The 26,287-nt window shown below is 40.4% G+C and overlaps 1 protein-coding gene across 1 annotated transcript in view; it reads left to right on the forward strand.

Annotated features, from left to right (window-relative positions):
* ME1 (malic enzyme 1) overlaps window positions 1–26,287 on the forward strand; it is a 166,390-nt gene that overhangs the window by 115,897 nt on the left and 24,206 nt on the right. Inside the window, exon 7 of the mRNA XM_088520299.1 lies at window positions 17,561–17,670. Coding sequence (XP_088376425.1) covers window positions 17,561–17,670 — 110 coding nt within the window. The remainder of the gene's footprint in view (window positions 1–17,560; window positions 17,671–26,287) is intronic.

Consider the following 26,287-nt stretch of genomic DNA (forward strand, 5'->3'; position numbering starts at 1 on the left):
AAGTTATGACATGTTACCACTGCAGCTGCGGGAGTGGGAACAGCTCACTCTGGTACTGGCAGTAACAGACGTTCGGGTCGTGCACTGTTAACACGAGGTGGCCCGTGCTTGCTATTACCAACACGCAATGGTTTAATAGCCTTTAAAAAGGTCATGTATTTTAAGTGAGTGACGGGAAAGCAGCTTTTAGAAAGGTAACTAGAAGAAATAGATCAAATTTATGGTATGAACTAAACAGAATCAGCCATTGGTTACTTCTTCAGGCTGTGTAAGCTAATACTATGAGCGCATTATCAGAATTCATACAGTTAATAAGAAATATATAGACAATTCAGATGTCCCACTTTATCCTGTATAATAGTTGTCAGGCTAAGGAAACTCAGGCTGAACTTTTCTAATTTCAGGAAAGCAGTTACTGGGTTTCACTAAAGAAGGAAAAATACTTTAACTTCGTTATTCTTTATTCTGGGCATGATTACATGGTGTAGGAGTAATACATGTGAATTTAAGGATTGCTCATCTGTTGTGCATGTTGCATTAGTTCATGTGTTTACTTTGGTATTTTACTACATTTTCAAGCTATTTTACTACATTTTCAAGCTATTTTAGGCAGTCTTAGTGCACAATAAGCTTGTGCATGCCTAGTTAGCACAATGCAGTTATGGGCTGTAAATCATATCCTGGTTTATTGTGCAGAAACATCTCTGCATTAACAAGGCTTACTTAAATTCTGCTGTGGCTGAGAGGAGAGGCTGGAGGGAGATTGAGTTCCTGGTTTACAACCTTATTCAGTCGCTGAACAACTCAGAGCCGCGCGTTGCTGGTGCTTGACCAAGCCACCGTGTATCCGTGTGGAAGACTCAGAAGTGCCTTGTTATGCCATATTTTCCCGCATCCGTATGCACTTTCTGCAAAAAGCTGTTAAATGCTTTTTCATTACCCCCAAAGTTAAGTTGCTGGTTGGCTTGAGGTGGCAGGAACTGTTAATTTATGCAAACGAAATCATTTAATTTAATCTGTAATATAAGGTGCTGCTTTTTTTGGTTACAAGATGTCCTTAGCAGACTGGAGAATCCACTTCTATAGTTCTGTGAGTGTTAAAAAGGGTAGGTTGTAACTGGCATACGTAAACTGTTTTTATGGGGAAAGATCCTCTAAGACTGATCTCAGCAAGTATCCTACATATAAGGCCAGAGTACTCCACGTATGACCGCGTGCTGACCAATTGGTTATAACTATGCATGGGTGCATACTAATATTTACCAGGACAACAGATCTTTTGCTAATGAGAAGTCATTTTAAATAGTCATTTTAAAAGTCATTTTAAAGCTCCTAGAAGCCAAAAAAATGAATACTGATCAATAAACCATGGACAGAGGTCTTAAAATTATTGAAATAACTGAGAAGTTTGGGTTTTTTTGAATATAAACTAACCAATGAGACAGTATGGACTGAAAAAAATTGAGAAACAAACACAGTTTCTAAAAATGTTGAATTTGTGATGACAAAACACTATAGCCACTAACTCAGACTGCAATAATATGTCCAGTGTAGGTCAGCTAAAAGTGTTGCCAATTTTCAATATAAAATACAATGTTTATTCTTGCACTTTCTCTCTGGGGATTTCAGAAAGCTCCTGTTTCTGCAATGGAAGCAAGAGAGGCTATTATTTTTTTATGATGACTTCTGGAAAAAACATTACTGTTATAAATATACCATTTTATTGAACTTGAGTATTCTACTTTTATGGCAAAATTTATAAAGATTCCTTCAGGTTTTCCCAAGTATAAATCCAATCAGAGACAATTTTGAAATTAATATATACAATCTTGACTTGATATAAATATTGATAGTAGTTGCAACTTTTGTAGTATCAGAAGGCTGTGAAAATGATTTTCTTAGTCTTTGAGGGTTTACTCTTTGTTTTTTTTTTAATATTTAATATAAGTTTTTAATATTGCGATGCATATAAACCACTGTATAATATGCAATGCATATAAACCATTGTAATAATGTTACAGAAAAATGAGTTTAGTTGGTGGCAATAAAACATGAGTTTCCCTTAAATTCTCACTAGTATTTGCAGAAGATTTAATTACTTAAGCTGTCAGCTTTGGATCATTTTCTTTCCTTTAAATGTGTAATACTGAATGTCATCCGTAGAAAGTTCAAATTGTTTGAAAATTGGTTACATGCCTGTGAACTCTTTTCTTGGTCATTGGACCTTTTTTTTTTTTTTTTTTTCCTGTGAACTCAATTTCATGGTCCAGAATAAGCAGAGGGTCTTGGGTAACCTGTGAAATCAGAGAGCAACCAAGCAGTTGCACCCTGCTTTGGTGATGTTTGTGTGGGACTGCGTGTGCTAGAGGACTGCAAAATGCTTTAGAGTTGAGAGGGAAGCGCTCCAGCCAGTGGTCGTGAGCGCAGGAGATTCTTTCCTAAAGGAAACTATGTAGGGCCTGTGAAACCTTTCTGAGCTTTAGTTTGTCAGTGTCGTCTTCTAAAAGATACTGATTTATTTTAGCATGCAGGGTTAACTGTTGCAGATTAAATAGGTATTTGTTGCTTGGATTGCAGATTAGAAAAGCAGATTTGAAAAGTTTCTATTAATACAGAGTAGTGTTCTTCTGGCATGACCCAAGAATATTCAATGCACTTATTTTTAAAGGATTTCTGATCCTCTTATGACAAAAGAACACTATAATCTAGCTTCTCACTGTCTTGTACAACTGCTCAGAGAAAGACAAAAATAAGGAAGGATGTACTGATGGAAATGTCTCCATTCCCAGAGACTGAAGAGTTGGACTGAATCCATCTATATATATCTTTATAGAGCTTTTTTTTTCTGCTTTGGGGTGTCTTCTGCATGACTTAAACCAGTAAGTACACTTACTGTAACACCTAGCCATGCCCTTCATCCCTAGGCTGGACCTCTGCTACCTTTCCCTGAGGGTAGTTCTTCTCCATGCTTGTCTTTCATCAGAAAAGATTTTAATATATATATATATAAGTATATGTATATATAGTATAGGATATATATATTTATTCACACTTGAACAATCTCCCTCTTGGATTGCAGTAATTTCTGGCCTTCTTCACACACACCTGGTTTCCTTCCAGTCTGCCCAGATGCTGCTGCCAGACTCGTCTTCCTTCCCTGCACTTTGTTAACACTTCCTCTTTTTATAAATCTCTCCTTTGACTCTGCACTGCTTTTCTACATCAAAACAGTTGTTCATTCTGTCATGGTTCTGCACAACTTCACTTTTGTATCCAGCTAATCTTTGCTTCAATTTCTTACCATGTCATATTTTTTCACTTTTAAAGTGATTTTTTCTTTGATCTTCAGTGTGGAATGTTGTCCCCTTTTTACTTCTGCAACACAATTTTTGTTTTCACTTTTTATTTTCAAGCTTACCTTTTGCAAGTCCTTTCAACTGTTCCTTAAAGCATATAATTGCATTCTTAGAAACAAATGTGGGATTTATTGTATATTATTCAATCATTCTTTTAGCCTTCTTCAGAGTACCACAAGTTTATAAAACCAAGGAAGAAAACTCTGGCCGTCTGTATACAGCAGGGCACTTAGTTGGAGCTGAACCTCTTGTTCTTCACACGGCTGCCCTTGCAGGAGGATCAGCTCATCTGTGGGGCTCTGCAAGTCCTTCAGTATGAGATTTGTTTTCCAGTCCTATAGTAACTTTTACACTTTTTTTTTCTTATATGGCCCACTCTTATGTTTGAACAGTGTTCTGGAACTGCAGACGTCAGGCATGGTCAGAGTACTATAGCACTATTTGTAATATACAGAATATAAAGGTAAGATTGCTCTAACCCCGTTTGATACTTCCCTGCCTGCACAATCTATATATATTAGATACTTTGGCCATGATATTTGCTGAACAGTGTCATACTATCACCTGTAACTTTCTTTGAAATATGAACTCTTTCTAGAGCAAATTCTTTATTTTCGATCCCTGCTTTATGAATTTACATTGGCCAAATTGTAATGACTATCCGTCGACCTTTGTCCAGATTACAAGAAAAACCGATTTCATAATCCATAACAAGGCAAGTTTTTGTGTCGTATGTAAACTTTATTAGTAATGATTTTATTTTTTCCCCAGTTATTGATACAATACTTAATAGCATTGTGGCAAAGCATGAATTCCAGTAGGGCTCACTGGAGTTATAAAACCCACTTTTTTTTTCCTCCTTCCTCATTATCTCCTTTCATCTAGTTGCCCACATACCTCTCTTGCTATGATATTTAGATTTTTTTGAATGAAGAGCAGAGATTTTGTCATATAGTTTAATTGCCCGAGTGATCTTGAGAATGCAGATAATAGACCAGGATGGAAAAATAATCAGATGCTTAAGATATATTGCAGAAAAACATCCTAGAGCCCATGTAGGTGGTATTCTTGGAAAAGAGTCAAAATGGAAATTGAAGATTTTGATGTCCTTTGGACCTAGATCTGACACAAGACTACAGAAGAGTTGTGGACATTGATCTACTATTTTCCAGAGTAATTCCATCCCTTAAGACAGTGAGATTGACTTCAGGCAATTGTAAATATCAAAGTTATTTACTTATATGGAAAATATTTCTGAACAGGATGGTGACAGAAATTGCATCATCACAACATGATTATGAAAAGATTAAGAATTGCTCAGGCTATGTTCAGATTCTGTCAGGGCAGGCTTATGTTTGTAATGAGGTGCTGTCTTGATACCAACTTATCGAAAGATCCATGCTGCTTTCTTTCTTCTCTGAGTCAAAATGGAACTGGAAAGAGTTGCCTGATAAGGTCATCTCACCCCGCAACCTTAGAAAGAGTTGTTCTCTCAAGGACATGCAATTTACTGATTTCCTTTGGAAGCCTTTAATCCTGTGCTGCCAGGCTCCAGTCTTTTGACACTGCGTGTGGCCGGTGTGCTGGGGAAGCTGACTAACCCTAGACACAGAAATTTTGCCAGTTTCATAAGATTTGGACCTTCAACATCTCCTCTAAGAATGACGGCCGAGCTGAGGTCCTGGAGATTGCTTTGGAAAGAGAACTGTGTCACAAGAGACCAGTCATATTTCTGTCCAAAATATAAAAGTCTATTTAACCATAATTTGTACCTGAAGACGCTACTGGTGTTTTCTCCCAGTTTATGTTATTCTGGATTGCCAGGACATTGGTTCTACAATTCTGAAGACTGTGCTCTACCCCTCAGGCACAAGATGGGATTCTCCCCAGTGTGCTTAACATGTGGCACTTTCAATTCTTGTCTACTTTCTCCTACTCAAATGTCCCTTTAGATCTCATCTCATGCCCTACCTATTTATATGCCTGAGCCTCTTTCCACGAGTCCTCCATAGTGGTTCTGGTTGAGTGGATTCCAAATTACTTTTGAGCTCTTTGTGTTTCCCCAGGTTTCAAATGTCTGCATGCTGAAACCATTTCTAGCATAAATTATAGTTTCTATATAATGTTTGGCTACCAATGGCTGGTGTGGCATATTACAGAATTACCTGGTTACTGGGGTGCTCAAAAGTCTCTCTCCTGGATGCTTGGTATCGATTTAAGTAATACCTTTTTTCCTCCAGGAAATGCTTGAGGAAAATAAGGATTGACTTAAAAAGTATCCCATGCTATCTAATTAGGAGTGTGGAATTGTTTTCACATAGGTAAATGATTATAAACTATAAAACTGTGAGAACTGTGGGAAAAAAATCTCTAGTGTGATTGAATAGACTGGAAGTTCTCATATTTTTAAGTATAGAAACTTGTAAATAAAGACAATAATTGTAAAAGCTACAAAAACACTCAGTTGTAATGTACTTTCCCTCAGTCTAAGGGAAATATGGGGAGAGCCTTGAAGACCAAACCAGTTTCCCATACCATTAGGTGCCATGAGCGTGTATAGTCCCAAATGGCTCCTGAAATATGCTTTCCGAAGTGCCAGGAATTTGTGAAATTTTAGCAATTCTCCATTGAAGTTGATCTTGGAGTAAATGTAATAAAGGTGGTTTTTTTCAACATGGTGGAATAGTAGCTCCATTGTGTAATACAGGAGTTTCTAGTTAGATGTTTCCTGCGTAACTGAGATTACAGTGGAAGTGCAGCATAGCATGCTAAGTTTACTGCAGAACCACTGTGGAAAAAATAAGTATGTTCCTAAGATCCAATCGAATTATGTGTCAGGTACCTTCAAGTTCAGTTGCCTCTGAAATGTAAAAGCACTCAACAGCTCACTATTAGCATCATACATGGAAAGCCATGGAAGCTGGCGTTATCCAAAAAGGGAGAAAGCTGAAGGATGCTTTAGGAATGCAATTGTTCTGTTTTTTTCTAAAAGACAAAAGAGTTTTCCATGTATTCAGAAGAAAAACATTATTTTTCCTTTTTTTTTTTTTTTAGTAATGTTAGATAAAGACCGTCATGAAATTTGGCCTAAAGGATGTATAATAAAGATCTTTCTTCCTAGCTATTGTATGGCTCACCTAGATGGACTTCTAAAGATATTAATATAAATGTGAGTTCCTTTAGCACTGAAAAAAGCCAGCTTCTAATGAAACTTCATTTTAGCTGAGTCTTATTATTTATATATAAATCATTTGACACATCGCAATTATTTGCGTTACCTAATTGGCTATGAAATAGGACTTTGCATTAGCTCAAATGCCCACACATTCCTATCAAGGTGGTCAGGCCTTGTCTTCCATGCCCTGGGAGCCCATGTGGAGTGCAGGCTCCCCAGCACGTGGGAGACATGGACCTGCTGGAGTAAGTCAGCAAAGGGCCACAGAGATGGCTGAAGGACTTGAACTTCTGTCACTTGAGGAGATGTTGATGAGACTGGTTAGCCTGGAAAAGAGAGGGCTCAGGGGGATCTGATCAAGGTTTGCAGATATCTGAAAGGAGGTTGTGAAGGGAATGGGCCAGGCTCTTCTGCCGGGGTGCCCAGTGCCAGGACAAGAGGCAAGGAGCACAAACTGAGGCACAGGCACTTCTCTGTAGACACAAGAAGATGCTCTTTTACTGTGAGGGTGAGCGAGCTGTGGAACAGGCTGGTCAGAAAGGTCTGGAGTCTCATTCTTGGAGATACTCAGAACTCAACTGGACCTGGTCCTGGGCAGCCTGTTGTGCTGCGCCTGCTTGAGGCAGGTGGCATCTGCAGAGGTCCCTTCCTGCCCCAGCTTGTGGTTCTGGAGTATTCAGGGGTAATATTCTTAGTTCCTTAAGTCAAACAGTAAATTCTGCACTCACCATTTTGGTGGTCTAACTTCCACTATGCATCTTTTCTTGAGTATAATTTGTGTGGGCTCTCAATAGGATATTTTGATGCCTTAGAAATACCATGAAGTGTTTGGGGAAGGGGTGGAGAGCTGCAGAAGTGATCAAATAGTACGTAAATGCCAGTATATTTGATCTGTTTGTAGTACTTTAAGAATTCCTATTGCAAACTTCTCTTTGACATTTCCAAAGAATCTTTGCATTTGGCGCTTTGGCAGTCAAGGTGAGAGCTCTCAGTAGTGGAAGCAAGATTTCCATCTGTTCATTTACCTCAAGTCACGGCTGGAAAGAGCCAATGTTGGGCTGCTCCAGGCTTCATACTGATTGTGCTATGCAACTGCATCCTTTCTACTGGAGCAAATATCTATACACTCATGCAAATATAATCAAAAATATAAATAAGTGCAGATAAGTTGTTTAAAACTGCTCAAGCTACATAGAATCCTCAGGACCTGGCAAAAGATGGAGTATTTTTTCAAAAAGCCATTGCAGTTGCTATAAATCGCTCAGGCTTAATTCAGTAAAGTATCAAAGCACATACATAACTTAAAGCAGGGGAATAATCCTTTGGACCCAAGTTGGAATTCTCATATGTTAAAAAGTACCTTAATAAATCAATCTTTATTGCAAAAATATTTTTAAATGTTATTAGACCCAGTTATATAAGCAAAAAATAAAAATTATTGTAAAAATGTTGATCTGAAATTATGAGGCAAAGATCCTTGTTCATTTTTGTTGCTCCAGTGCTTGCTTTTTTTTTTTTTTCTCAAAGCATTCTCCCATTTTTTTTGGAAGATAGACTACTCTCTGGGCAATAAATATATTAAAATATATTCTCTAGAAAATACGATACAACTTGTATAAGCAAAAGTAGTCGTATGGGCTGTATTTCAAAACACCACCTTAAAATACATGCAGAGAATTCAAATATGATTTGTGCAACTAAATGGGAACCTCTCTATTTTCCAAGTGCAACTCACATTTTAAAACAGAAATCCGAGAGCTGACCCAGAGAAAAACTTTGTGTGCAGATTTGGGAATCCTGTGAGGCTTCTTGGAATATATGGTTCCATTAACACAGTGATTATTAATAATGATGTTTTTAGTGCATCTTTCATCCTGGAAGATGTATGGGGGACTTGTGTGTGATGTTCCTGTTTTACTGCTGCCCACTGTTCAAGTGCTGCTGTACTTGTTTGTTGGCATCGCCTGCACGGGGGAAATCTCAGAACTGAGTTTGTCTCATGTTTTACGGGGGCAAAGTAAAATTCCTGAAAATCTGAGATAGTCACTGAATTAATCATTAATCACTGAATTTTTAACAAGCGTGTAAAGATTCCCCTCTTAAAGTGACCAATACCTCCATGAAGCCAGATTCAAATAATTAAAGCTGGATCGGATGCTACACTGTAAAGAATTTTGTAATTTTTTTTTTTGGTAGCAATTTTTTTTGATTTAGTGTGAAGCCCCTTAATTAATCTAGTTGCTACATTTCAAAAGCTGACGTGCTTACTGAGGACCACTCCGTATTTGGAGGACGCAGAGCATGACACACGCCTTGAGCTGCAGCTGAAGATTCACGAGGAATGAAGCTGCTAGGTATTTCCAGATGAGACGAGGTTTTGTCTGGGCTCACTGTTTTTGTGATTTAGTCTACTCAAATGCTTGACCCATCCATCTGCTCAGTACCCTTCTCCCTCTCCCTCAAAAGTGTCACGGTGCCAAGTCTCTGCACAAAATAGAGAGGCTGAAAAAAAAAAAAAAAACCCTCAGATTATCTGTCTCAAATCTGCCCTCCTCTCTCCTAATATAAATATAAAACTGAGGGTAATTTGAGATTGTTCTTTGCTTGCAGTCACTGTTAAAGCAGCTGAAGTGGTAACTCTGAGAAAAAAAAAAAAGGGAAGAAAAAAGAAAAGTAGAATAACATTTTCAGGCTCCCAGAGTTTTGCTTTTGGCTTAGGTGGGGTCAATGCAGGTATCTAGGGAGCCCATACACATTCCTGAAAAAACATACCAACAATTTGATGTGCTGTTATTGCACATCCATACGGAACTCTCTTTTTAAAGACGAAAACCAAATTTACAGTATAGTGGTTTTTTTCACTCTCCTTAAATTTCACTTAAGCAGTAGCCAAGCATGCCTCTGCACTTGTGGCTGTTTATGTCTGATATGTTTTTTTTGTGCCTACGAAGTAGTCTACTCGTGCTAATGATTGTGTCATGTCAAGAACTGCAGGTAAGCATTTTGGCTCGTGTCTGACTGTAATGCACTTTCACAGGCAGCATTTCCGTGTGTAGCAGGCGTTACTCTGCATCACTGCACTGGGTAATGCAGGTACCTCCCTGCTTGGGGGACTTGAATTGTTCTGGCAGGGGAGAGCTGGCAATTTGATGACATCCACACATAGGACATGAATCTGATGACAAGCAGGGCGAGGCTTATGGAAAAGGAAGGTGGTTTTATGTGTGACCATCTCTAAACAAGTTGACTTTACTTGGTCCTAGTCTCACACTCACATGTTCACAAGCCTCAGGAGGTGCATGTCCAAGGAGGGGTCTGGCCAGGGATGCTTCCATGCAGTCCAGAGGCCAAAGGCTCTCATGGCCTTCCCTGTGGTCAGCCTGTTTTTAGACAGTTCTTTTATACCTTTAAGAGCCAACAGCTGCTGTTGCACGATCCTTTTGCCTCAGGATTTTGCTTGCTTCAGCCTCCGTAGCTGTTAGGTGAGTCCGCTGCCCGCTTGACTGTGTCCCCTCCTTTCAAATTTCTTTGGGCTGTATCCTGGCTTCAGGTCATGTCAGCAGGATAAGTAGAGGAACCTCCTCTAATCGAGTTCTCTAGTGAGCGACAATATTATTCCTTCAATAGCACTTAAAAATGCATGAACATTTAGACAAAGTATTAACCAAAAATGTCTATTTATTTTTACTGTGATACGCTCTGAACATTGTAATGTACCTTTGCCTTCGATCTCCTGCTGGCTGAACAGGATCTCTCTTGATCCCTGCTGCAAGAGTACTAATTCTAGTATGGGAAACTCAGGAGAGAGGGAGAGCAATTCTTTTGGAAATATTGTTGTAGTTAATCTTTGGAAGTACTTCCAACTTAAGTTTTCAGTAGGATGCAATTCTATATCTTCAGTTTAAAGAGCAAGTGGTATTTAGTCCTGTGAAAGCAACCTTAAATCTCCTTTTTTTTTTCCCTAAGAGAAAACATTTAAGTAAATTTTTAAATGGTGCCTGACTGTAGGTAGGCAGAGGATCTGTTTTTTCTTGTCTGCTTATGGCAGCTTCTAGGACCACCAAACAGAAAAACTTCCTTATTCAGCACCATGGTGTTTCTCCACTACTCTTTCCAAGACCTGCAAAGTTCACAAGTATAACAGTGCGTCTGGAGGAAAAAATAAATATAATATGTATAAATATATTCTACACCATCTCCAGCCTTTCTCCTCACTACCTCCAGGGTAGCAAGGCCATGGCAATGAAGAACCAAACCTGTTCAGGGGAGGGAAGCGTGAGCAGAGACGTGTCGGAGCACCAGCACAAAGCAGGGCATGAGGCTGGCACTGCTGCAGCTCTTGTGCTGCAGAACAACAGCTTGGGCATCACTGGGTACTCTTATAGTTCAGAACTGCAGGGTTTAGGAATCAGGATGCACTTTAGAGCTGCACACTTCAGAATTGCAGTGCTATTATTGGGTCATTAATACGTCTTTGTCTAACTGGTAATTCTAAGAAAGCCTTTTGTAGAATTTTGTGTTTTTTAAGGAGGATGTAAGTGAAGGAGTCTGCTACTGTAAGTACTAGGGCAGGTGCTAAATGCTGCTGTCTCATCTTCCGTATCCTTGTTTTTGGTTTGGAGATATTTTGAGACCATCAGGACAGGGACTGGTTTGGAAACAGAAAATTGCTATGAAAAATATTTCTGACAGGGAAAAGGCATTTTGTAGAGAAAACTAAAACAATGGTTGCCTGCAGGATGGAATTGAAATTTAAATAGAGCCTTTCATGTGGCAAGCTGAGAGCTGACAGTTTCTATTAAGTTATTTTGAAAATCTCTTCCCATGAAGAATGTGATGTCTCCATTTTTCTGTTCTCATCCAGGACAGAAAGAGAAAATGAGCTTTAATATAATTATACCTCTTTTGAGAAGGGTTTTTTGTCATAGCACTGCCTAGAGCTGACTACACCTTGAACAGATTTTGGTACCGTGCAGCTGTGGCACATCAGGCTGTAACACAGACACTGTGAGTAGTAACATCTGGTAGAGAGTGTATGCAGTGCTCTGCTGAGTGTTTCTTGACTTGGACACCTATAGGTAGTGAGTGTCACGGAAATCTCTATTCCCCGCTGTCAAATTTGGTTGATATCAACCAAGAAACTACAATTGCACTGGGAGAAGAGGTGCTAGGATGGATGCCTGATGTGACTGCGGAAGTTTAATTTCCATATGAAACAAAGTTAAAGGCAGTTGGAGGGAGCGCAGGAGCAGAAGGTCTCCATGCAGCTCGTAATAACGGCCAGGAGGGGAGGTGGGAAGGCATCTTTCCTTGAAAGCCTTGGCACAGAGAGGAGATCATAGTAGAGACCATTACGCTTTAAACCCATTTAGAGCAGCAGGATATATGGAAACTAGCAAGCCCAAAGTGTACGGTGCAGGGAGGAATGAGATGATTTCCACATCGTCCTGGGACACTATAAATGGCTCTGGCTGGCACTGCAGCTGACTGACGCACGAGGAGAGGAAGAGAATTCCAGTGCTGCTATCGTTTTGGTTTTGCTCCTTCTTAGGAATGAGTGTCAGCAACCACTTCTGATGTTTCTAAAGCTTTTTCAGCTCCAAGCCCACATGAAGAAAAGAAAATAGTCAAATAAGATTTTGGAAGCTCTACTGCCTAAAAAATAACCACTTGTTCCTTTAGGAAGGTTTCCAAAACCTTGGAATGGCTGGCAGTAACAACAAATGATCCAAATATATTTCCAGAAAAATTCCTGAGCTGTAAAAGTAAGCATGGATTTTACTGATCATATGGTTTGAATTCAAGATGATGCCCAAACTTTTATAGCTCTCATCAGATTCTTTAGGGTATTCCCTGCTTGAGCTTCTTAAGAGCATACGGTTGCCAAAATACTAGGTTGTGGGGCTGTGGACACTCTTCTGCAGTGTTACATAAAGATACTATCTATAGAATTATTGCAAAGATTAATGTTGTTGTCACAGACGAAAATAAATGTATTTATAAATTGGACAGACTAAATGAATACAGCTAAGGCTGTTACACAAAGTATGTAATGAATCAGGAGTAGTATTGGAAACATTTTTTTTCTGTCAGCCACACATTATTCTGGTGAGTTAGTTCTTTTTAATTCATCGTCCAATGTTTGCCTTTCTTACTTGATGACAAATACACAGTTGCATGTTTCCTATCGCTGTAGTCCATGTTTTTTTTGTCCACGATGGGCTTTGAATTTCTCCCCAGTTTGGTTCGGATTCAGACTGTGTGTGACTTTGAGCAGGAGGCTAAGATCCAAGTACACAAAAAGGTGTGGGTGACAAAACAGGATTTACCAGGGGAAGTGGTGATCTGAATTATCCCTTTTGAGGGACTATTTATGTTTCATCAGCTACCATAGTGACAGATGCAAAGCAAGCAGAAGGGAGGAATTCACAACTGCAAAACTCATGCCTGCTAGAACCCAGCCATCTTTCCATGACAGTGAAGCCAAGATATTGCTCTAAGGAAAGTATGTTCCAGAGCAAGAAAATTGTTACAAATTCACTAGGGCATTTGTTATGGTTGCCACTAGAGAGAATATGTTCCTGGTTTTCATTTATTTTTTCATTTATTTTCTTAGTTTTGGTAATTTAAGGCTAGAACCTTTATTTCAGTAGATGATCTGGTTAAGACACTTGATGGCCACTAGGGAGGTTCTCCATTTTGTTTGTACCCCTTTTTATTGTGAACATATATGTTAACTAAGTGTTTCTTCACTTCCACAGTTATCCCCTATGTATTCCCAAGTCAGATGTACGTGATAGCTGTGGAAATGTTGTCTCTGTTTTGGACCAGTGACAAGGTGTAATACATTAAATGTGACTCCTGTTTGCAGCACTGTTACTATATAAAAAGATCTGCTTGCTCCTAGGACTCTGCTTTTGCTAGATTGTGAAACTTGAGCCTAGTCCAACACATAGGAAACCAAATGAGGCAGATTTGATCTCAAGCATTCAAGTATGAATTTGGGTGGTTGCTGATACCCTGAAGACAGGAACATGAGCAGTATAGAGAAGACCGGTGAAGACTTGATTGCTCCTGTTGATATTGGAGTAGTAAACGGCCTTTCCCTAAGAACCAGTGTGACATGCCAAACTAGAACCGAGTCAAGAATGGAGCCTTGGCAGATAGTGTGTGTAGAGTTAAGCTATGATAGTCCCTACCTGTTGAGTCCTTGATTCCAGTGCCCTTGTCAAGGTTATTCTCATATTGTCTGTGGAATCAACTGCAGGTTTTAAGGTAGAAGTAAAAAAGAAGGATCTGAAGTCCTGATTCACACCTGCCGATATCCAGAGAGCAAGCAGAGAAGTTACTGACAATTGATTTTTAAGAATGAAAATGAGATTATTCTACGCAGCATTTTGAATCACTAGTAGTTGGGTCTTGCTAGGAGGAAAGGAATGAACATTTGTGACGGAGGTGCAGCGCAGTGGTGCGCTCTGGCAGTTTGGCTACTGACTGAATTGCAGTGTAATCTAATTGTTTGTAAGCTGCTTGTTTGGTTAAACTTGATTTCTCTGATTGTCCGTGCCATGTTAATAGATTGAACTTTGAGAGGACAATATGGGGCACCTCCAGTAGTTGAAGACTGCGTCTAGTGAAGTTCAAGACGGATGCTTGCGGGGAGCTGTACCGCATGCAGTCCCCCTCTGCGGCACCACACGTTTGTGGAGGAGGGAGTACTGTAGGCCTTATGTAGCAGGGTGAAAGTACTGTCAATGCGAGAGGAGCACATGGATATCTTGTATGGAATATCTCATCCCCAAGTTCTGCAGTCTCTTTCTTGTCCTGCCTGGAGCTGCAGGTGCTCAACTGCAGGCTTTTTGCCTTTAACACGTACCAGGTAGCAGTCAACCACAACCATTTAACAGGATTTAAAAACTGTTGATACCACTTGTAGTGAATCTCAGTTATTTGCTTCGTGACCTTAAGCCATTTTGTGTCACCAGAGGAAATGCAATGAAGGAAATCTGTGCCAAGTCTATATAGAGCACCGATGAAAGATGTTAAAATGGTCACGTCTTGGAAGGTTGTCTGCTTTCTGCTTTCTCTTTCCATAATGACAAGATAAAAGAGGCTAAAACATTGTGGTGCCCTATAGTTACTGGAGCTCCAGTGCTTGGGAAGGGACAACATCAAGTCCCTTCCCAAGGATTTGATAACTTCAGATGGGCAAGCAATAAAGGGATAGGCTTCCTCTTTGTCTAGTAATTTGTTGTTGACCATATCCATGTATGATGAGGTAGATTCACGAAACAAAAACTTGTGATGACAAGACAGTGAGAGGTATAAAAATGGAGGAAATCTGTTTGCAAGAGTGCTGATTCAGACACTTTCCCTTTATCGTGGAGAAATCACAGACCAAAACCATCATTTTGATGTTATTGCAAAGTGATACGGAAAATAAAGTACTCGTGAGTTGGTTGTGAGCATTGTTTTGCATTTTGGTGCAAGTTTATGTTGCAAGTCACTGTGGTAGTAAGATGTGGAAGTTGTGGAAGAATGGATCCGAGAAAGTTTATCACAGAGTAAAAGGATGAAGCAATCCACGGCTGTTTTGATGCAGCCTCTGCTTCCAGAACTGTGTGTGGCACTTCTCCACCCAATTCTGTATTACAAGGGGGTTTTCTGTGTTACCTCACCTATAAATTAGTGTTTTTCACTAAACGGTGCAGCTGAGAACATCATGGGTACCCAGTGAATGGACTCGATTAGACTTTTTTTAAGGAGATAGACCTAAATGTCATGAATCTTATGAGATACCAGCAGTTTGCGAACAACTGAAATCTCATATTTTTACCTTGTTATCATATATATATAACACTTGCAAAGAATAAGAACACTGCTTAACAGATTTTCTGCTATAGTACCAAAATCTCAGAGACACAGAATTAGATTTTCCTTTTTTTTTCCCCCTCCCATTTTAATTAAATTAGACGTCCACGATATCTCACTCAGAAAATTATTTTGGATGATGTGTCCAGTACAGAATGAAGGTTTTCTTCAGGAATATTGATTTAATATAATTCCCAGGGAGTTTTGATAGATGACTACAGAAGTCATGGGATAAGAAATTGGGGAAATACCAAGTGCAGATGAGAAAATGGAACATTATATATGGCAAAATAAAGTAATAGACATTGGCTTAATGACATCAAAAACTCTTCTAACAAGTTCCAGGATTCCAGAGTGTTAATCTCATTAGTTTCAACTTATTATCCAACTGTCAGCTCCTGGATCCATGTGGAATCACCGAAATTCAAGTCAGATAGTAAATCAGGTTAGAAATCTAAATTAATTATTGAAAAGTAGCTCCAATTTCTTTTCCCGTTTGAGCTCAGTTGTGATTTACTGTACTGAATTACTGACCAGCCAAATTCTCTTTTAAACAGTTCTCTGTCATTATGCTGCTGAAGAAGTCCAGATTTTTCCATAAAACCTGACGGTGTATTTATTTTTGGCACGGGTTACCATTCCTGCCAGTGGAATCCCTGTAGTTTTGGCTAATTGTAATAAAGCTGTAACTATGTGATTTCCATGGAAATTAATTTAGTCACAGGATTTTTTTGCCTTTTTTTTATATTGATGTCTTTGCTTGACACAGCCTTCCAAAAGTACGTACGGTTCAAAGAAAAGCTGTGATTAACATCATTGAGTATTTATAGAGAATCGCCCGGTATATATATATGTTGCTTTTCTGGATGAAACAGAAACTGCTTTACTCTATCTGTTGGACTTGTATGCTAGTAGATAAACTCCTGTAGCTCAAGCAGGGCATGTGCTTTTGAGATCTTGCCCTATTAGTCCCTTTAGGTAGAAAGTTTTTATAGCAACGCTCATGCATTACAATCATATGGATTTTTAGTCTGTCCAGCTTGCTTATATTCGCTTTAAAGCACTTTTTAAAATAACTTTTCTTGCAATCTTAATTCATGATGGGGAATATTCTTAATGTGTGTATTTCCAGATTCAAGTATGAGTAGGCAGTTTTAGTGTCGACTAAATTTTCAACTTTTGGGGGGTCGATATTTTTCTGTATGAGATTGAGAGTGTTCCGGTTACGCTGTTCCCTGCTGCCAATGTGCCCAGAGCTTGAATTCAGTCTTTACCTAGTCTAGAAATGTCGGTTTTTAAGCGTTTTAAAATGCCATATGGGAAGGCTGAGCAAGAAATCCAGAGAAATGTTATTAAGAAATGTTTTACAGGACTTGAGGATGCCTAGTAGGAACATTAAATTGCTTATACTTAACTCTCCTTTTGGGAATAACCTTATTAGTGCATCAAGTTATTTCTTATTTGTTAGATACTGATATATTAGGAGAGGAGGAATTAAGAGCCTAGTGCCAGGAATCTGAAGTTCCATACCTTTTTTTTCCCCTCCATACTTCTGTGTTCCTGACTTAGGTGATTTTAAATGTATTTGAGGTGCCTAATGCCTGTTGAAGAAACCATAAGCACTGAGCTAAACTGGAAAAACCCTGCAGGTGTGCAGGGGGGCAGCTACCCAAGTTACCTACCCAAGTTGCTGAACTGCCTTGGATACCTTGGATACTGATACCAGTTAGAGGATACAAACCTAGCGCAACTGCACTTGATATTTTCAAAATACAGTATTCACAAAAGATATCAACCTTTAATTGGACAGGCCAGCTTGCAATACTACATTAGTGAGGTGGATGAACAACGTTGAATCAGTTGATAACATTGATTCTACGCTTTTATTGCTTGTAACTGATTGCTCAGTGGAGACTTTTGTTGAGATGAAGGCCTTTTCCCCAGTTTTTTATTCTTAACTGAGAGCCCAGTATGGCATATTAGCATCTTACATTATGCCTTCCAGTGAATTTATATGAATGTAAAGATACAGAAACATAACCACATGTCTAAGTCACAATTACACTTGTATTCAGAGAGTGACTGCAAAGGTGAATAAGGTTTTTGTGTACAGCTGTGTGTTATTTTATTATAAACATACCTTTTTTTGTCCTCCTAGGTATGGCATGAACTGCCTCATTCAGTTTGAGGATTTTGCTAATGCTAATGCATTCCGCCTGCTGAATAAGTACCGTAACAAATACTGCACTTTCAACGATGACATTCAAGGTAACACTCTCTCTTTCTTCTATTGCAACGCTCACAAGTCAGAAAAATAAGTCTCAGTTTCTCTACCGGAGGTGTGAATGTATAAATTCTCATATAAATTATAACGTCGGTCAAATGTGAGAGCTCAAGCCTGCTCTGTATTTCCCTGTTTTCTTTGCTGCTACAGTGACAACTGCTCTGCAGTTGCTCTGTGCTTCAGAGCTTTCTTGATAAATGTCAAGCTTTATTTCAGTTCCTAAACTGAAAGCTCAGCTAATCCTCTAATTTCTGTTGAAGTTTCAGGGCTGCATTTAATTTTAGAGGGAAATTATCCCCTTGACTCTGCTTTCCCATCTGAATCATTTGTGGCAGCTGGCATACAGAAGAGATCCAGGAGGAGGCAAGTTGGCAGCACGAGGAAGAGCCTCGAGCTCTGCGGTGCCTTTGGGGAATTTGTCTGGGTCTGCAAGCGAGGGAGGTGCCCTCAGGGCATAACCTAGATGGACCACATGTCCCTTGGCTCCCAAGAAAGAGATGAATAGAATAGGAACAGCTGAGACTACTCCTGTGTTGCCCTATTTCCTTATTTTTTTACAGGAAGAGAGTAGTGGGAAGTAGCTTTCTGTAGGGCAATGAGGGTCCTGGCTTGCTTGCTTGAACTCAGAAGAGCTGGAGAGGGCAAACAGGGCTCTTGGGCTCAGCTGCCCCTTGCCCCTGCATTTTCATGGGTGTTGGAGACCCTTTGCACTGATGATACCAGCTGCTCTCATTTTTAGTGGTTTGCAGAGAGCCTGTGCACATTAAGAGCTGGGGTTTTTCCAAAGGCTTCTTGGTCCAAGTCGTGCTTGGGACCTGCTGCGTGTGGGGGACCCGTGCAAGCTTGCTGGTACAAATAGCCCTTGTCTCGGCGATGCGGGGGGTTTGTGAGCTACACGAACTCTGATTTTGTTGTGAGGTTTGTTCCTGCCTTTGAAGCAGATTGGGGAAGGCAAATTCCCAGATGGGAAAAAAACTAATTATAAAATGTCGTTTCTCTCTGTAATGAGCACGTGGTGCTTGCTACCCTGCGGGCTTCGTGGGTAGCCCTGGTGACAGCAGCTCCATACAAATGCAGCAGACCAAGCAGCCTCTGGAAATTTCTCTGACTGTTTGGAGACCCAGCTCCCAAAGGGAATTCTCTTTCCTTACAGGACAGAGATCTGCACTCAGTCACTGAGATGGGCAACTAGAATGTAGTTTTAAATACACAGAAGCGACACTCTCCCTGCAAAAACCTACTGAATATTGCAACACTGAGCTGGGAAAGTCTTCAGTGTTACTCCAGATGCATTTTGTAGCCTCTACTTTTTTTCCTAATCCACCTAGGAAAGAGCTGTCCTCACATTCACAACTGTCCTAAAGTATCTGCCTAGCTTTCGGCCCCAGCTGCCTTAGTGGCTGTCAGTCTTCCTTAAAAGTGCAGCCACAGTTTATTCCACTTCTGCAGTCTAATTTCTGGCTGTGGCTCTGCTGGTGTTTTCCTAAATGATGCCTGGGACTTCCAGGTGACTCCCGGCTGGAGCAGGTACTCCGCTCCCTTCCATTTGCTGTCATATCCCCATAAATGGCCCTGGCATCCTTTCTGTGCTCTGAGACCTGGCAACAAGGCAAACAGAAGTTTGAGCCGTTTCTGTAAGCCTGTATTAGAATATTGAAATTACTCATCTTCTGTCATTCTTGAACCTTCCTACTTTTTTGTTTGGATGAGTGGTGGCTTTTACCCCCTCTGTGATTATGAGCATTTTCACATGCTTGTATTTTTGAAATAACTTTCTAAGATCGCAATAGCAGTAACATTGCCTTAGGGAGAAAATATTCACTTTTTTTTCTTGGATTCTTGCTTGTTTCTATTCTGAGGAAAAGTCAGTTTGCTTCAGCTTTTTTCTCTGGAACACAGAGAATATGATTTTTGGAAATGAAGCTCAGTGGAGGCCTTGGGTTCAAAATAAATGCCTATATCTGCTTTTCTCCAACTGTTAGGCAGCATTTTCCAACATCAGATTGTTTTTGATGGTAATTTCCTACGTGGAAAAAATTACTAATATTGTAATGCCAAGCTCTCAAACATTTAGAAAGGAGTGGACTAAAATATGTTGATAAACTTTGTTTTTCCTCACTGTATTTAGGGTGAGAAGCCATAAGGGCAGTACTGGGATTTTCTTAAAGAAGTGATGTGCTTTTTACCCCACTGAAAGTCCTACCTTGGCATGGAGCAACCCTGGAAAATGAATCGGGATTGTGGCATGAAACCGAGTCGTACAGTGAGAGGGAGATGCCCCTGCCTCTGTGGGCCTCCCTGGAGGGAGATGGGGTTGGGATCCCTCATCTGGGGAGCTGAAAATCCCCTTGGGGAGATGAAGCCGCTGCATTCCCTGCACAGGGCTCCTACCTGGTGCTGCACAAAGCTCTTAAGAGAGGTTAAAGAAGAAGCTTTAGATGCACATCCAGAATTAGGGTGTCTGAAGCCCTTATATTTGCTTAGTACCTGCGTTGCTGACGTGGCTAAATATGAAAGAGTGGCAAAGCTTTCCCCAGGCTCGCTGCCTCTAGCCGTTTTGCCTAGTTGCTTTGATTTCCTCCCCCAGTACTTTAAAATTGCCTCAACGGAAAGTGACAAACTAACTTCTGTGGTGTAAGCCAATATATGAAAACTGTTTCTCTATATGCGGTGTAATTCTGCAAGTTTTCGTTTGAGCCCTATAGCTCTGCTTCCCCGTGCCCACCGAGGCAGCGCTCTCCCCCGTTACGGGCACCGAACCCACACTGCGAAGCCAACAAAAACAAATTCCAGCCCAGTGCAATCTCTCCAAGTAAATAACTTCAGTATCCGGCATGACTTTAGATGTCATTTGTTTTTAACAGCTGTGCGGTGTAATTGCAGCAAAATTTTATTAAAGAAACAGACCTGAGAAAGAATGGCGAGCACATGCAATTTAAGATCATTCCATCTTCCACATGTGTTTTGGATTAAAATATATACTAAATGTTTAGCAGACTGTACCATTTGAATAGTTAGGAAAACTTTAGCTGAAAATTATGCTGTGAACACGTTAAACTGAAATCAGAGTAAAATTCTTAGAAATCAGAATGTCCCTATCACAAACTTTTTAGCATTTAATTTTTATTAACATTGGAAATGTTACAAATAGTATCTGGAAATTCCAATTCTTGAAATCGCTATATAAATATATATTTTTAATTTAAGATCATGGAAGTTTTCTCTATTTCATTCTCTGACCGAGAGTTTGGGAAATGAGGTGTTAAATGATACGTAGTAGCTCACATTTTGATATTTCAAATATCGAATATTTGATGTCTGGTATCTCCAATTCTGATACTAAATGGACTATAGAAAATCTCTTCCATAACATGAAATGTAGCAGACTTTCATTATAACTTAAAAAAAATCCAATGAAGACATTTACTCTAGAGTTACCTGAGGAATATTTTTCTTCCAGTATGTGCATGATATCACCTGCCTAATGGGATTTATCAGTGGTAAATTTTCAGTAGAATGTGTGTGCTTTCAAATAAATGCCCCCCTATAGCTTTTATGCACTTCGATGGACCCTTTGGTGCACTTTTCCCTGCATTCTCTTCTTCATTTTTCCTCATCATGGCTAACTTTCTGAATCAATCGTGACTTTTGTTATGCAGTAAATATGCACGTGGAGTGCCACACGCTAGCTGTGGCAGCCCTAAGGGACAGAAAACACTTTGCCAGGGTCAGTCACACTGGGAGAGATTTTGTGGCCTGAGAGACCCTCCGTTTGGGGCAAAAAATAATCACTGGAAATCAAGAAATCCATCAAGAAATCCATCTATCTCACCACGGCTGAGCTTCCAATTCTGTGCGCTTCATAAAATAAATAGTTGAAAATTTTAGCCAAGTTTAAACATGATATGTGACATGCTAAACATGTGACGTGCTAAAGCTCAGCGCAAATACACCAAGGGCTGATCTTTAAAGAAGGCCCAATTTCTGCTTTGCTGGAAAATTCCTTCCCCTCCGCATCTGGCTGCTGCAGGCCGGGGCCCTGTGTTTGGCTCCATGTGCAAGGAGCTCGGAAAGTCACATTAAGCCAAAGAGCAGGAGGTCCCGTCTCTTTAGATAGTATTATTACAAATCATTATTATTATAATTAACTTTAAATAACAGACAAATATTTCAGGGCCACAACGCTGGAAGATGCTGAGCTCCAGAGAGCTTCATGTACCAACCCAAAGAAGGCCTCGGTCTCTCGGGTTTCCTGTGACATACTCATGCTCAACTGCGTCATTTATAGTCACAAGGAAGGCTAAAGAAGCTTGGACAACAGGCAAAGCCTTGATAATGAATAGTGCTCTTTGAAATTTCACATCCAAGATCATTTTTTTCAAGATTTTGCAGAAGGATTCATCTTTGTAGGAAACCAGTGTTTGTTTTCAGAGCATCTAGGACTTCTTTAGAAAAATATCCCCCTTTCTTAAACTTGTTGTGATTATTGACTTTGAGGGAGGAAAATCAAATTGGTTTCCAAAATAATATTGCTGGATCTGCTTTGTTTTCTTGTGCACACAGCAGATTTAACCTGTGCCCTGGGGGAGAGGGAGGGAGAGCTACTGCTCTCCTTCTTGTCACGATAGTCACAGAAGAAGCAGTCTCCGTTTTGTATCATTCATGAGACTCGGTCGGTCTGCGGCGGTTCGCCGTGGATTGCATTTTGATTCCCTCCAAAACCTCGAGTCCGTATTCACAGTGAAATTTAAGGTCATGCCGTGGGTGAGAGCAGTTCTGGTTAAACAGATCTGCTATTCACGCTCCGCGTTTCAGGAGGAGCAGATCAGGCCAGCTGCTGACGAGGAGCGATGACAGTCGCTGCCAGCAGCGAGCGGCGATACGGACTGCTCAGTGCTCCCATGAAACTGGGTTATTATCCTGTTAGAGACAAATGGCTGAATCAAACAGATGTACTTTTAAAATGCTGGGTTTAGAACAGTTCTTCTGCACAAACCATGGTTTGTCAGAAATGCAGTGCTTAAAGCCTTTATGTATTCCCATCATAACCTTCGTTGTGAGTCCCCTTCCACATTCCATGCAGTCAGTGCAAAACCTTTTTGTTTCTCTGTTCTTTCCCCTTAAAATGCAAGATTTATGGTGATAAAATTTGCAGAAGTAGCAGGTACAGGTACTACAGCTGATATTGATGGACATAATGTTATGAGCAGCAGTACTTCAATGCTGTGAGGACAGGCAGGTGCCCAACCTTCCCATTCGTGATAAATCCAGTGATTCATTTTCACAGCTGCAGGTAGGACCACGAAGGTGGTAGCTGTAGGTGTATGAAGCTTTGGATGTCCCCAGCGAGCATCTTGCAAGACGGCTTCTGCAGCTCCCACCATCTCCTCTGAGGATGGCGGGGGGCTGCTGTAGCCACAGCCTTGGCCAGATCCCAGCAGATGGAGCGGGCTTTGGGAGCTGGAAAACAGCCTTGAAATGCTGCCTTTGAGGCGGTTTTCTTTTTCAGGAGACCAGATCGATGGTCTGAGGAATCAGACGTGTTGTGCAGGCTTCCTCCTCCTCTCCTGCAAACACAGCTGGGTAACATAAAATAGAAGAAAGCATTTGGCATCCAAAGATGGGATTTTGCTGAAGGCTGCGAGGGTTGCTTGGTGGAGAACCAAGGGAAATTTAGAATGCAGTCTAACATCTTTATTTCTTCATTTTTGGCCATTGCCAATTTGGCATTTGCTGGAGCAAGACTTAATTTCATCTGGGAAAGGAAGAAGCTAACTCTCGGATATTGCGGTGTGGAAGTGCCTCAGCCTGACGGTCGTTGTTCCCAGAGCCGAGTCTCAGAGGAACCGCTTTTATTTTGAGAAACGTGTAGTAGATGAGATGAGTCGAGGGTAGATGATCTCAGCTCTCTGAGCAAGAAATAAAAAGACCAAAAATGACAACCTTGTATGGTCTAAACATCAAGTGAGCTAAGAACAGGGTGTCCTCTGTTTCCAGTGAAAGAAGGGAAAACTCTTAATGAAAAGCATGTAGCAAACTCTTTTCTTACGTCCTTCTGTCACCTGCTTTTGAACTGTTCAGGTAGATTGACTTTAAAAGGTGAATTTATGAGGGGCTTTCTAGGTTGAAAATGTATTCTTAAATTTTAGAAAGGGTTACATTTTATTATAAAATAAAATTATATCATTTATAATTATAATCATTTATCAAACTCAGCAGATCATATGTATAAACAGCATATTTCAACCCAACTTTCAACACCCAGTTGATGCGTTTAAGCAGATGATTTTGTGGAGTCACTTGGGGCATGTTTAAGGATCTTGATGAGCTTTAGATTTGTAGAAAACATGCTTCACGTATTTTAAAACAGCAGCGTGTGTGTATAATGACTGGAAAAATACATAATATCTTTTCCACAGCATGACTGCCATGTTCTTAAGCAACTTTTAAGGAACAAGCTTCCCTTCTCCTGGCTTTCAAGCTCCAGTTTGAGTAGATAATGAATGGTATTTTCTGGCAAGCAAAATCCGTTACAAAAATCAGTCCCTCCCTATAAGCTTGTATATGCTGTGCATTTGCCATGGGGCGGTGGCTGCCCACAGCTTTCAATGGGAGCATGTCCCTTGGGTGTGTGTGGTGTCTCAAACGATGGAGGGAATCCTCATGGGAACAGCCTTGTCGCCATTGGCAATGGCTGGATTCCAGGAGCCTCAAGTGTTGGAATTGTAAGGAAACTCCTAAATGGCATCATTTATTAACTTGGTTTTGAATGCCTATTTTTAACAATCCTTAGTCTGAAAATTGTTGAGCTTCTTGTGTCTAGCTATTCACTGTTTCTTTCTACTGTGTCTTTTTGATTTGCTGAGAAATTCAAGGAAGTTTAAAGAGCTTTAATAAGTTGAGTCCAGTCTTAAAAATCAGCCAATTTAACTCCAATTAGATTCCAGTTCTTTGGCATTACAGCCCTAAAGGCGCCCTGCCTCTGCCGCCGCAGATTCGCTGCAGCCTGGAGGCGTGGGGATACAGAAGCCCTGCTCTTCAGACCAGTTTCACCACTAGAATCTTGTCCTTGCCAATTTGCCAAAAATAGCAAGATACAGAACTGCTGAAGTTTTCTGTTGAAGCGCCAGATCAGCTCCTCACTGATTACTTGAAAAAAGATGATACCTAAAGCAGGAGCTTGTAAGGGGTTTGGATGACCCTTCTCTACATTTTTTTCTCTGTCTGTGTGGATTCCTGATAGCTGAGCGTCCGATCCGCAGGAGTCTGGAACAGCTTTAGTCAGTGATGCCAATACATTAAGAATGTACTTTTACCTTGAGCAGGCCTAGGTGCCAAGAGGATAAAGAGGGTTTGGGTTCAAACCACTACGTGTTTCCTGCTGCTTGTATTCTTTTATTTCTTAGCTGCATGTGAAGCTTATGTACTCCATGTGCCTCCAATATAAATGTATGTTTTGAACATCTCTTTGAGCACAATAAAGAGGTTGCTCCCTGAGCTCCAGAATTTGCTTTGCAGGCCTGTAAGGAGCATATGTGCATCGCTCAGGGTTATCTACTGCACTATTTTTGAAGAAGAGGTCAATAGCAGTATGGCCTTCACCTCCCAAGCAACTGGTTGGCTTGTGGACAGTTTCAGTTAGTGCTGTGGCCCTCGGAGTCCTAGGAGGCAGCAGATCTCCTCCCTCCAAGCTCCCAGCAGCTTCTCGAAGTCACTGACAGCGTCTCCGTCGGTATCCGCGGCCAGAGGGCGGATCGCAGTTCCCACTCCCTGCACTGTGCCAAGGGGAAGCTGCAGAGCCCTTGCTCATCCCCCTGCCCGTCAGCTCTCTCCCCATCACGTGGGCATCATACCTTGTCAGGGACTGGTGAAACCCAGTTTTCAATTTTCAGTTATTTATCCTGTGTGAGTGATAGCTTTTTTTTTTCTTCACTACTGATGAAATCAATGCTGTCTGCTATCAATTTTTCAGAATTTCCTCTAAAAGACACCTTTAGCAAAGTATTTTTGCTGGCGCATCCCCTCCTGATACAGGATGCCTTTATAGCATCCTGCACCTTGCTGATAGCTATTACACTCTCTCTCTCTCTCTTTTTTTTTTTTCTCCCCCCAGTACTTAATAGATCTAAATTCCTTGCAGGAATAAGGAATCTTATATTTTTTGTATATTTTTGCCCACACAGTGCCTGGGCTTTAGTGATGATAGTTTGTGAAAAATGTAAGCCTGTTACCTGAAGCTCGTGTCCGGAAAGAAGGATGCTAAGAAACCAAAATAAAACAAGTTTCTGTGTTTCAGTTTGCCTTTTCCTTTCTCCCATTTAATCCCTTCTTGGTTTTGAATCTGCACTGAGGATCAGTCACACATTTCATCATGTGTAGCTTTCTAGCTTGCTTTCTTAAAGGCTGACTTCTATGCTCTAGAAGATAAGGTAAACTTTCTAGCATAGCAGTTGGACGTGGGGTTCCTAGGAATGTTGAATCCTTTCTTTGAAACTGTTATTCTATTCCAGTATATGTTTGTTTATATATATACACGCACACACATATATTTCATGTATATTGTGTAACCAAAAGGCTATATTAGTGCTTATTATTACTGTT

Source organism: Tinamus guttatus, unplaced genomic scaffold (assembly GCF_059628265.1).
Source record: "Tinamus guttatus ecotype Peru unplaced genomic scaffold, ASM5962826v1 Tinamus_guttatus_pri_ptg000085l, whole genome shotgun sequence".
NCBI lineage: Eukaryota > Metazoa > Chordata > Aves > Tinamiformes > Tinamidae > Tinamus > Tinamus guttatus.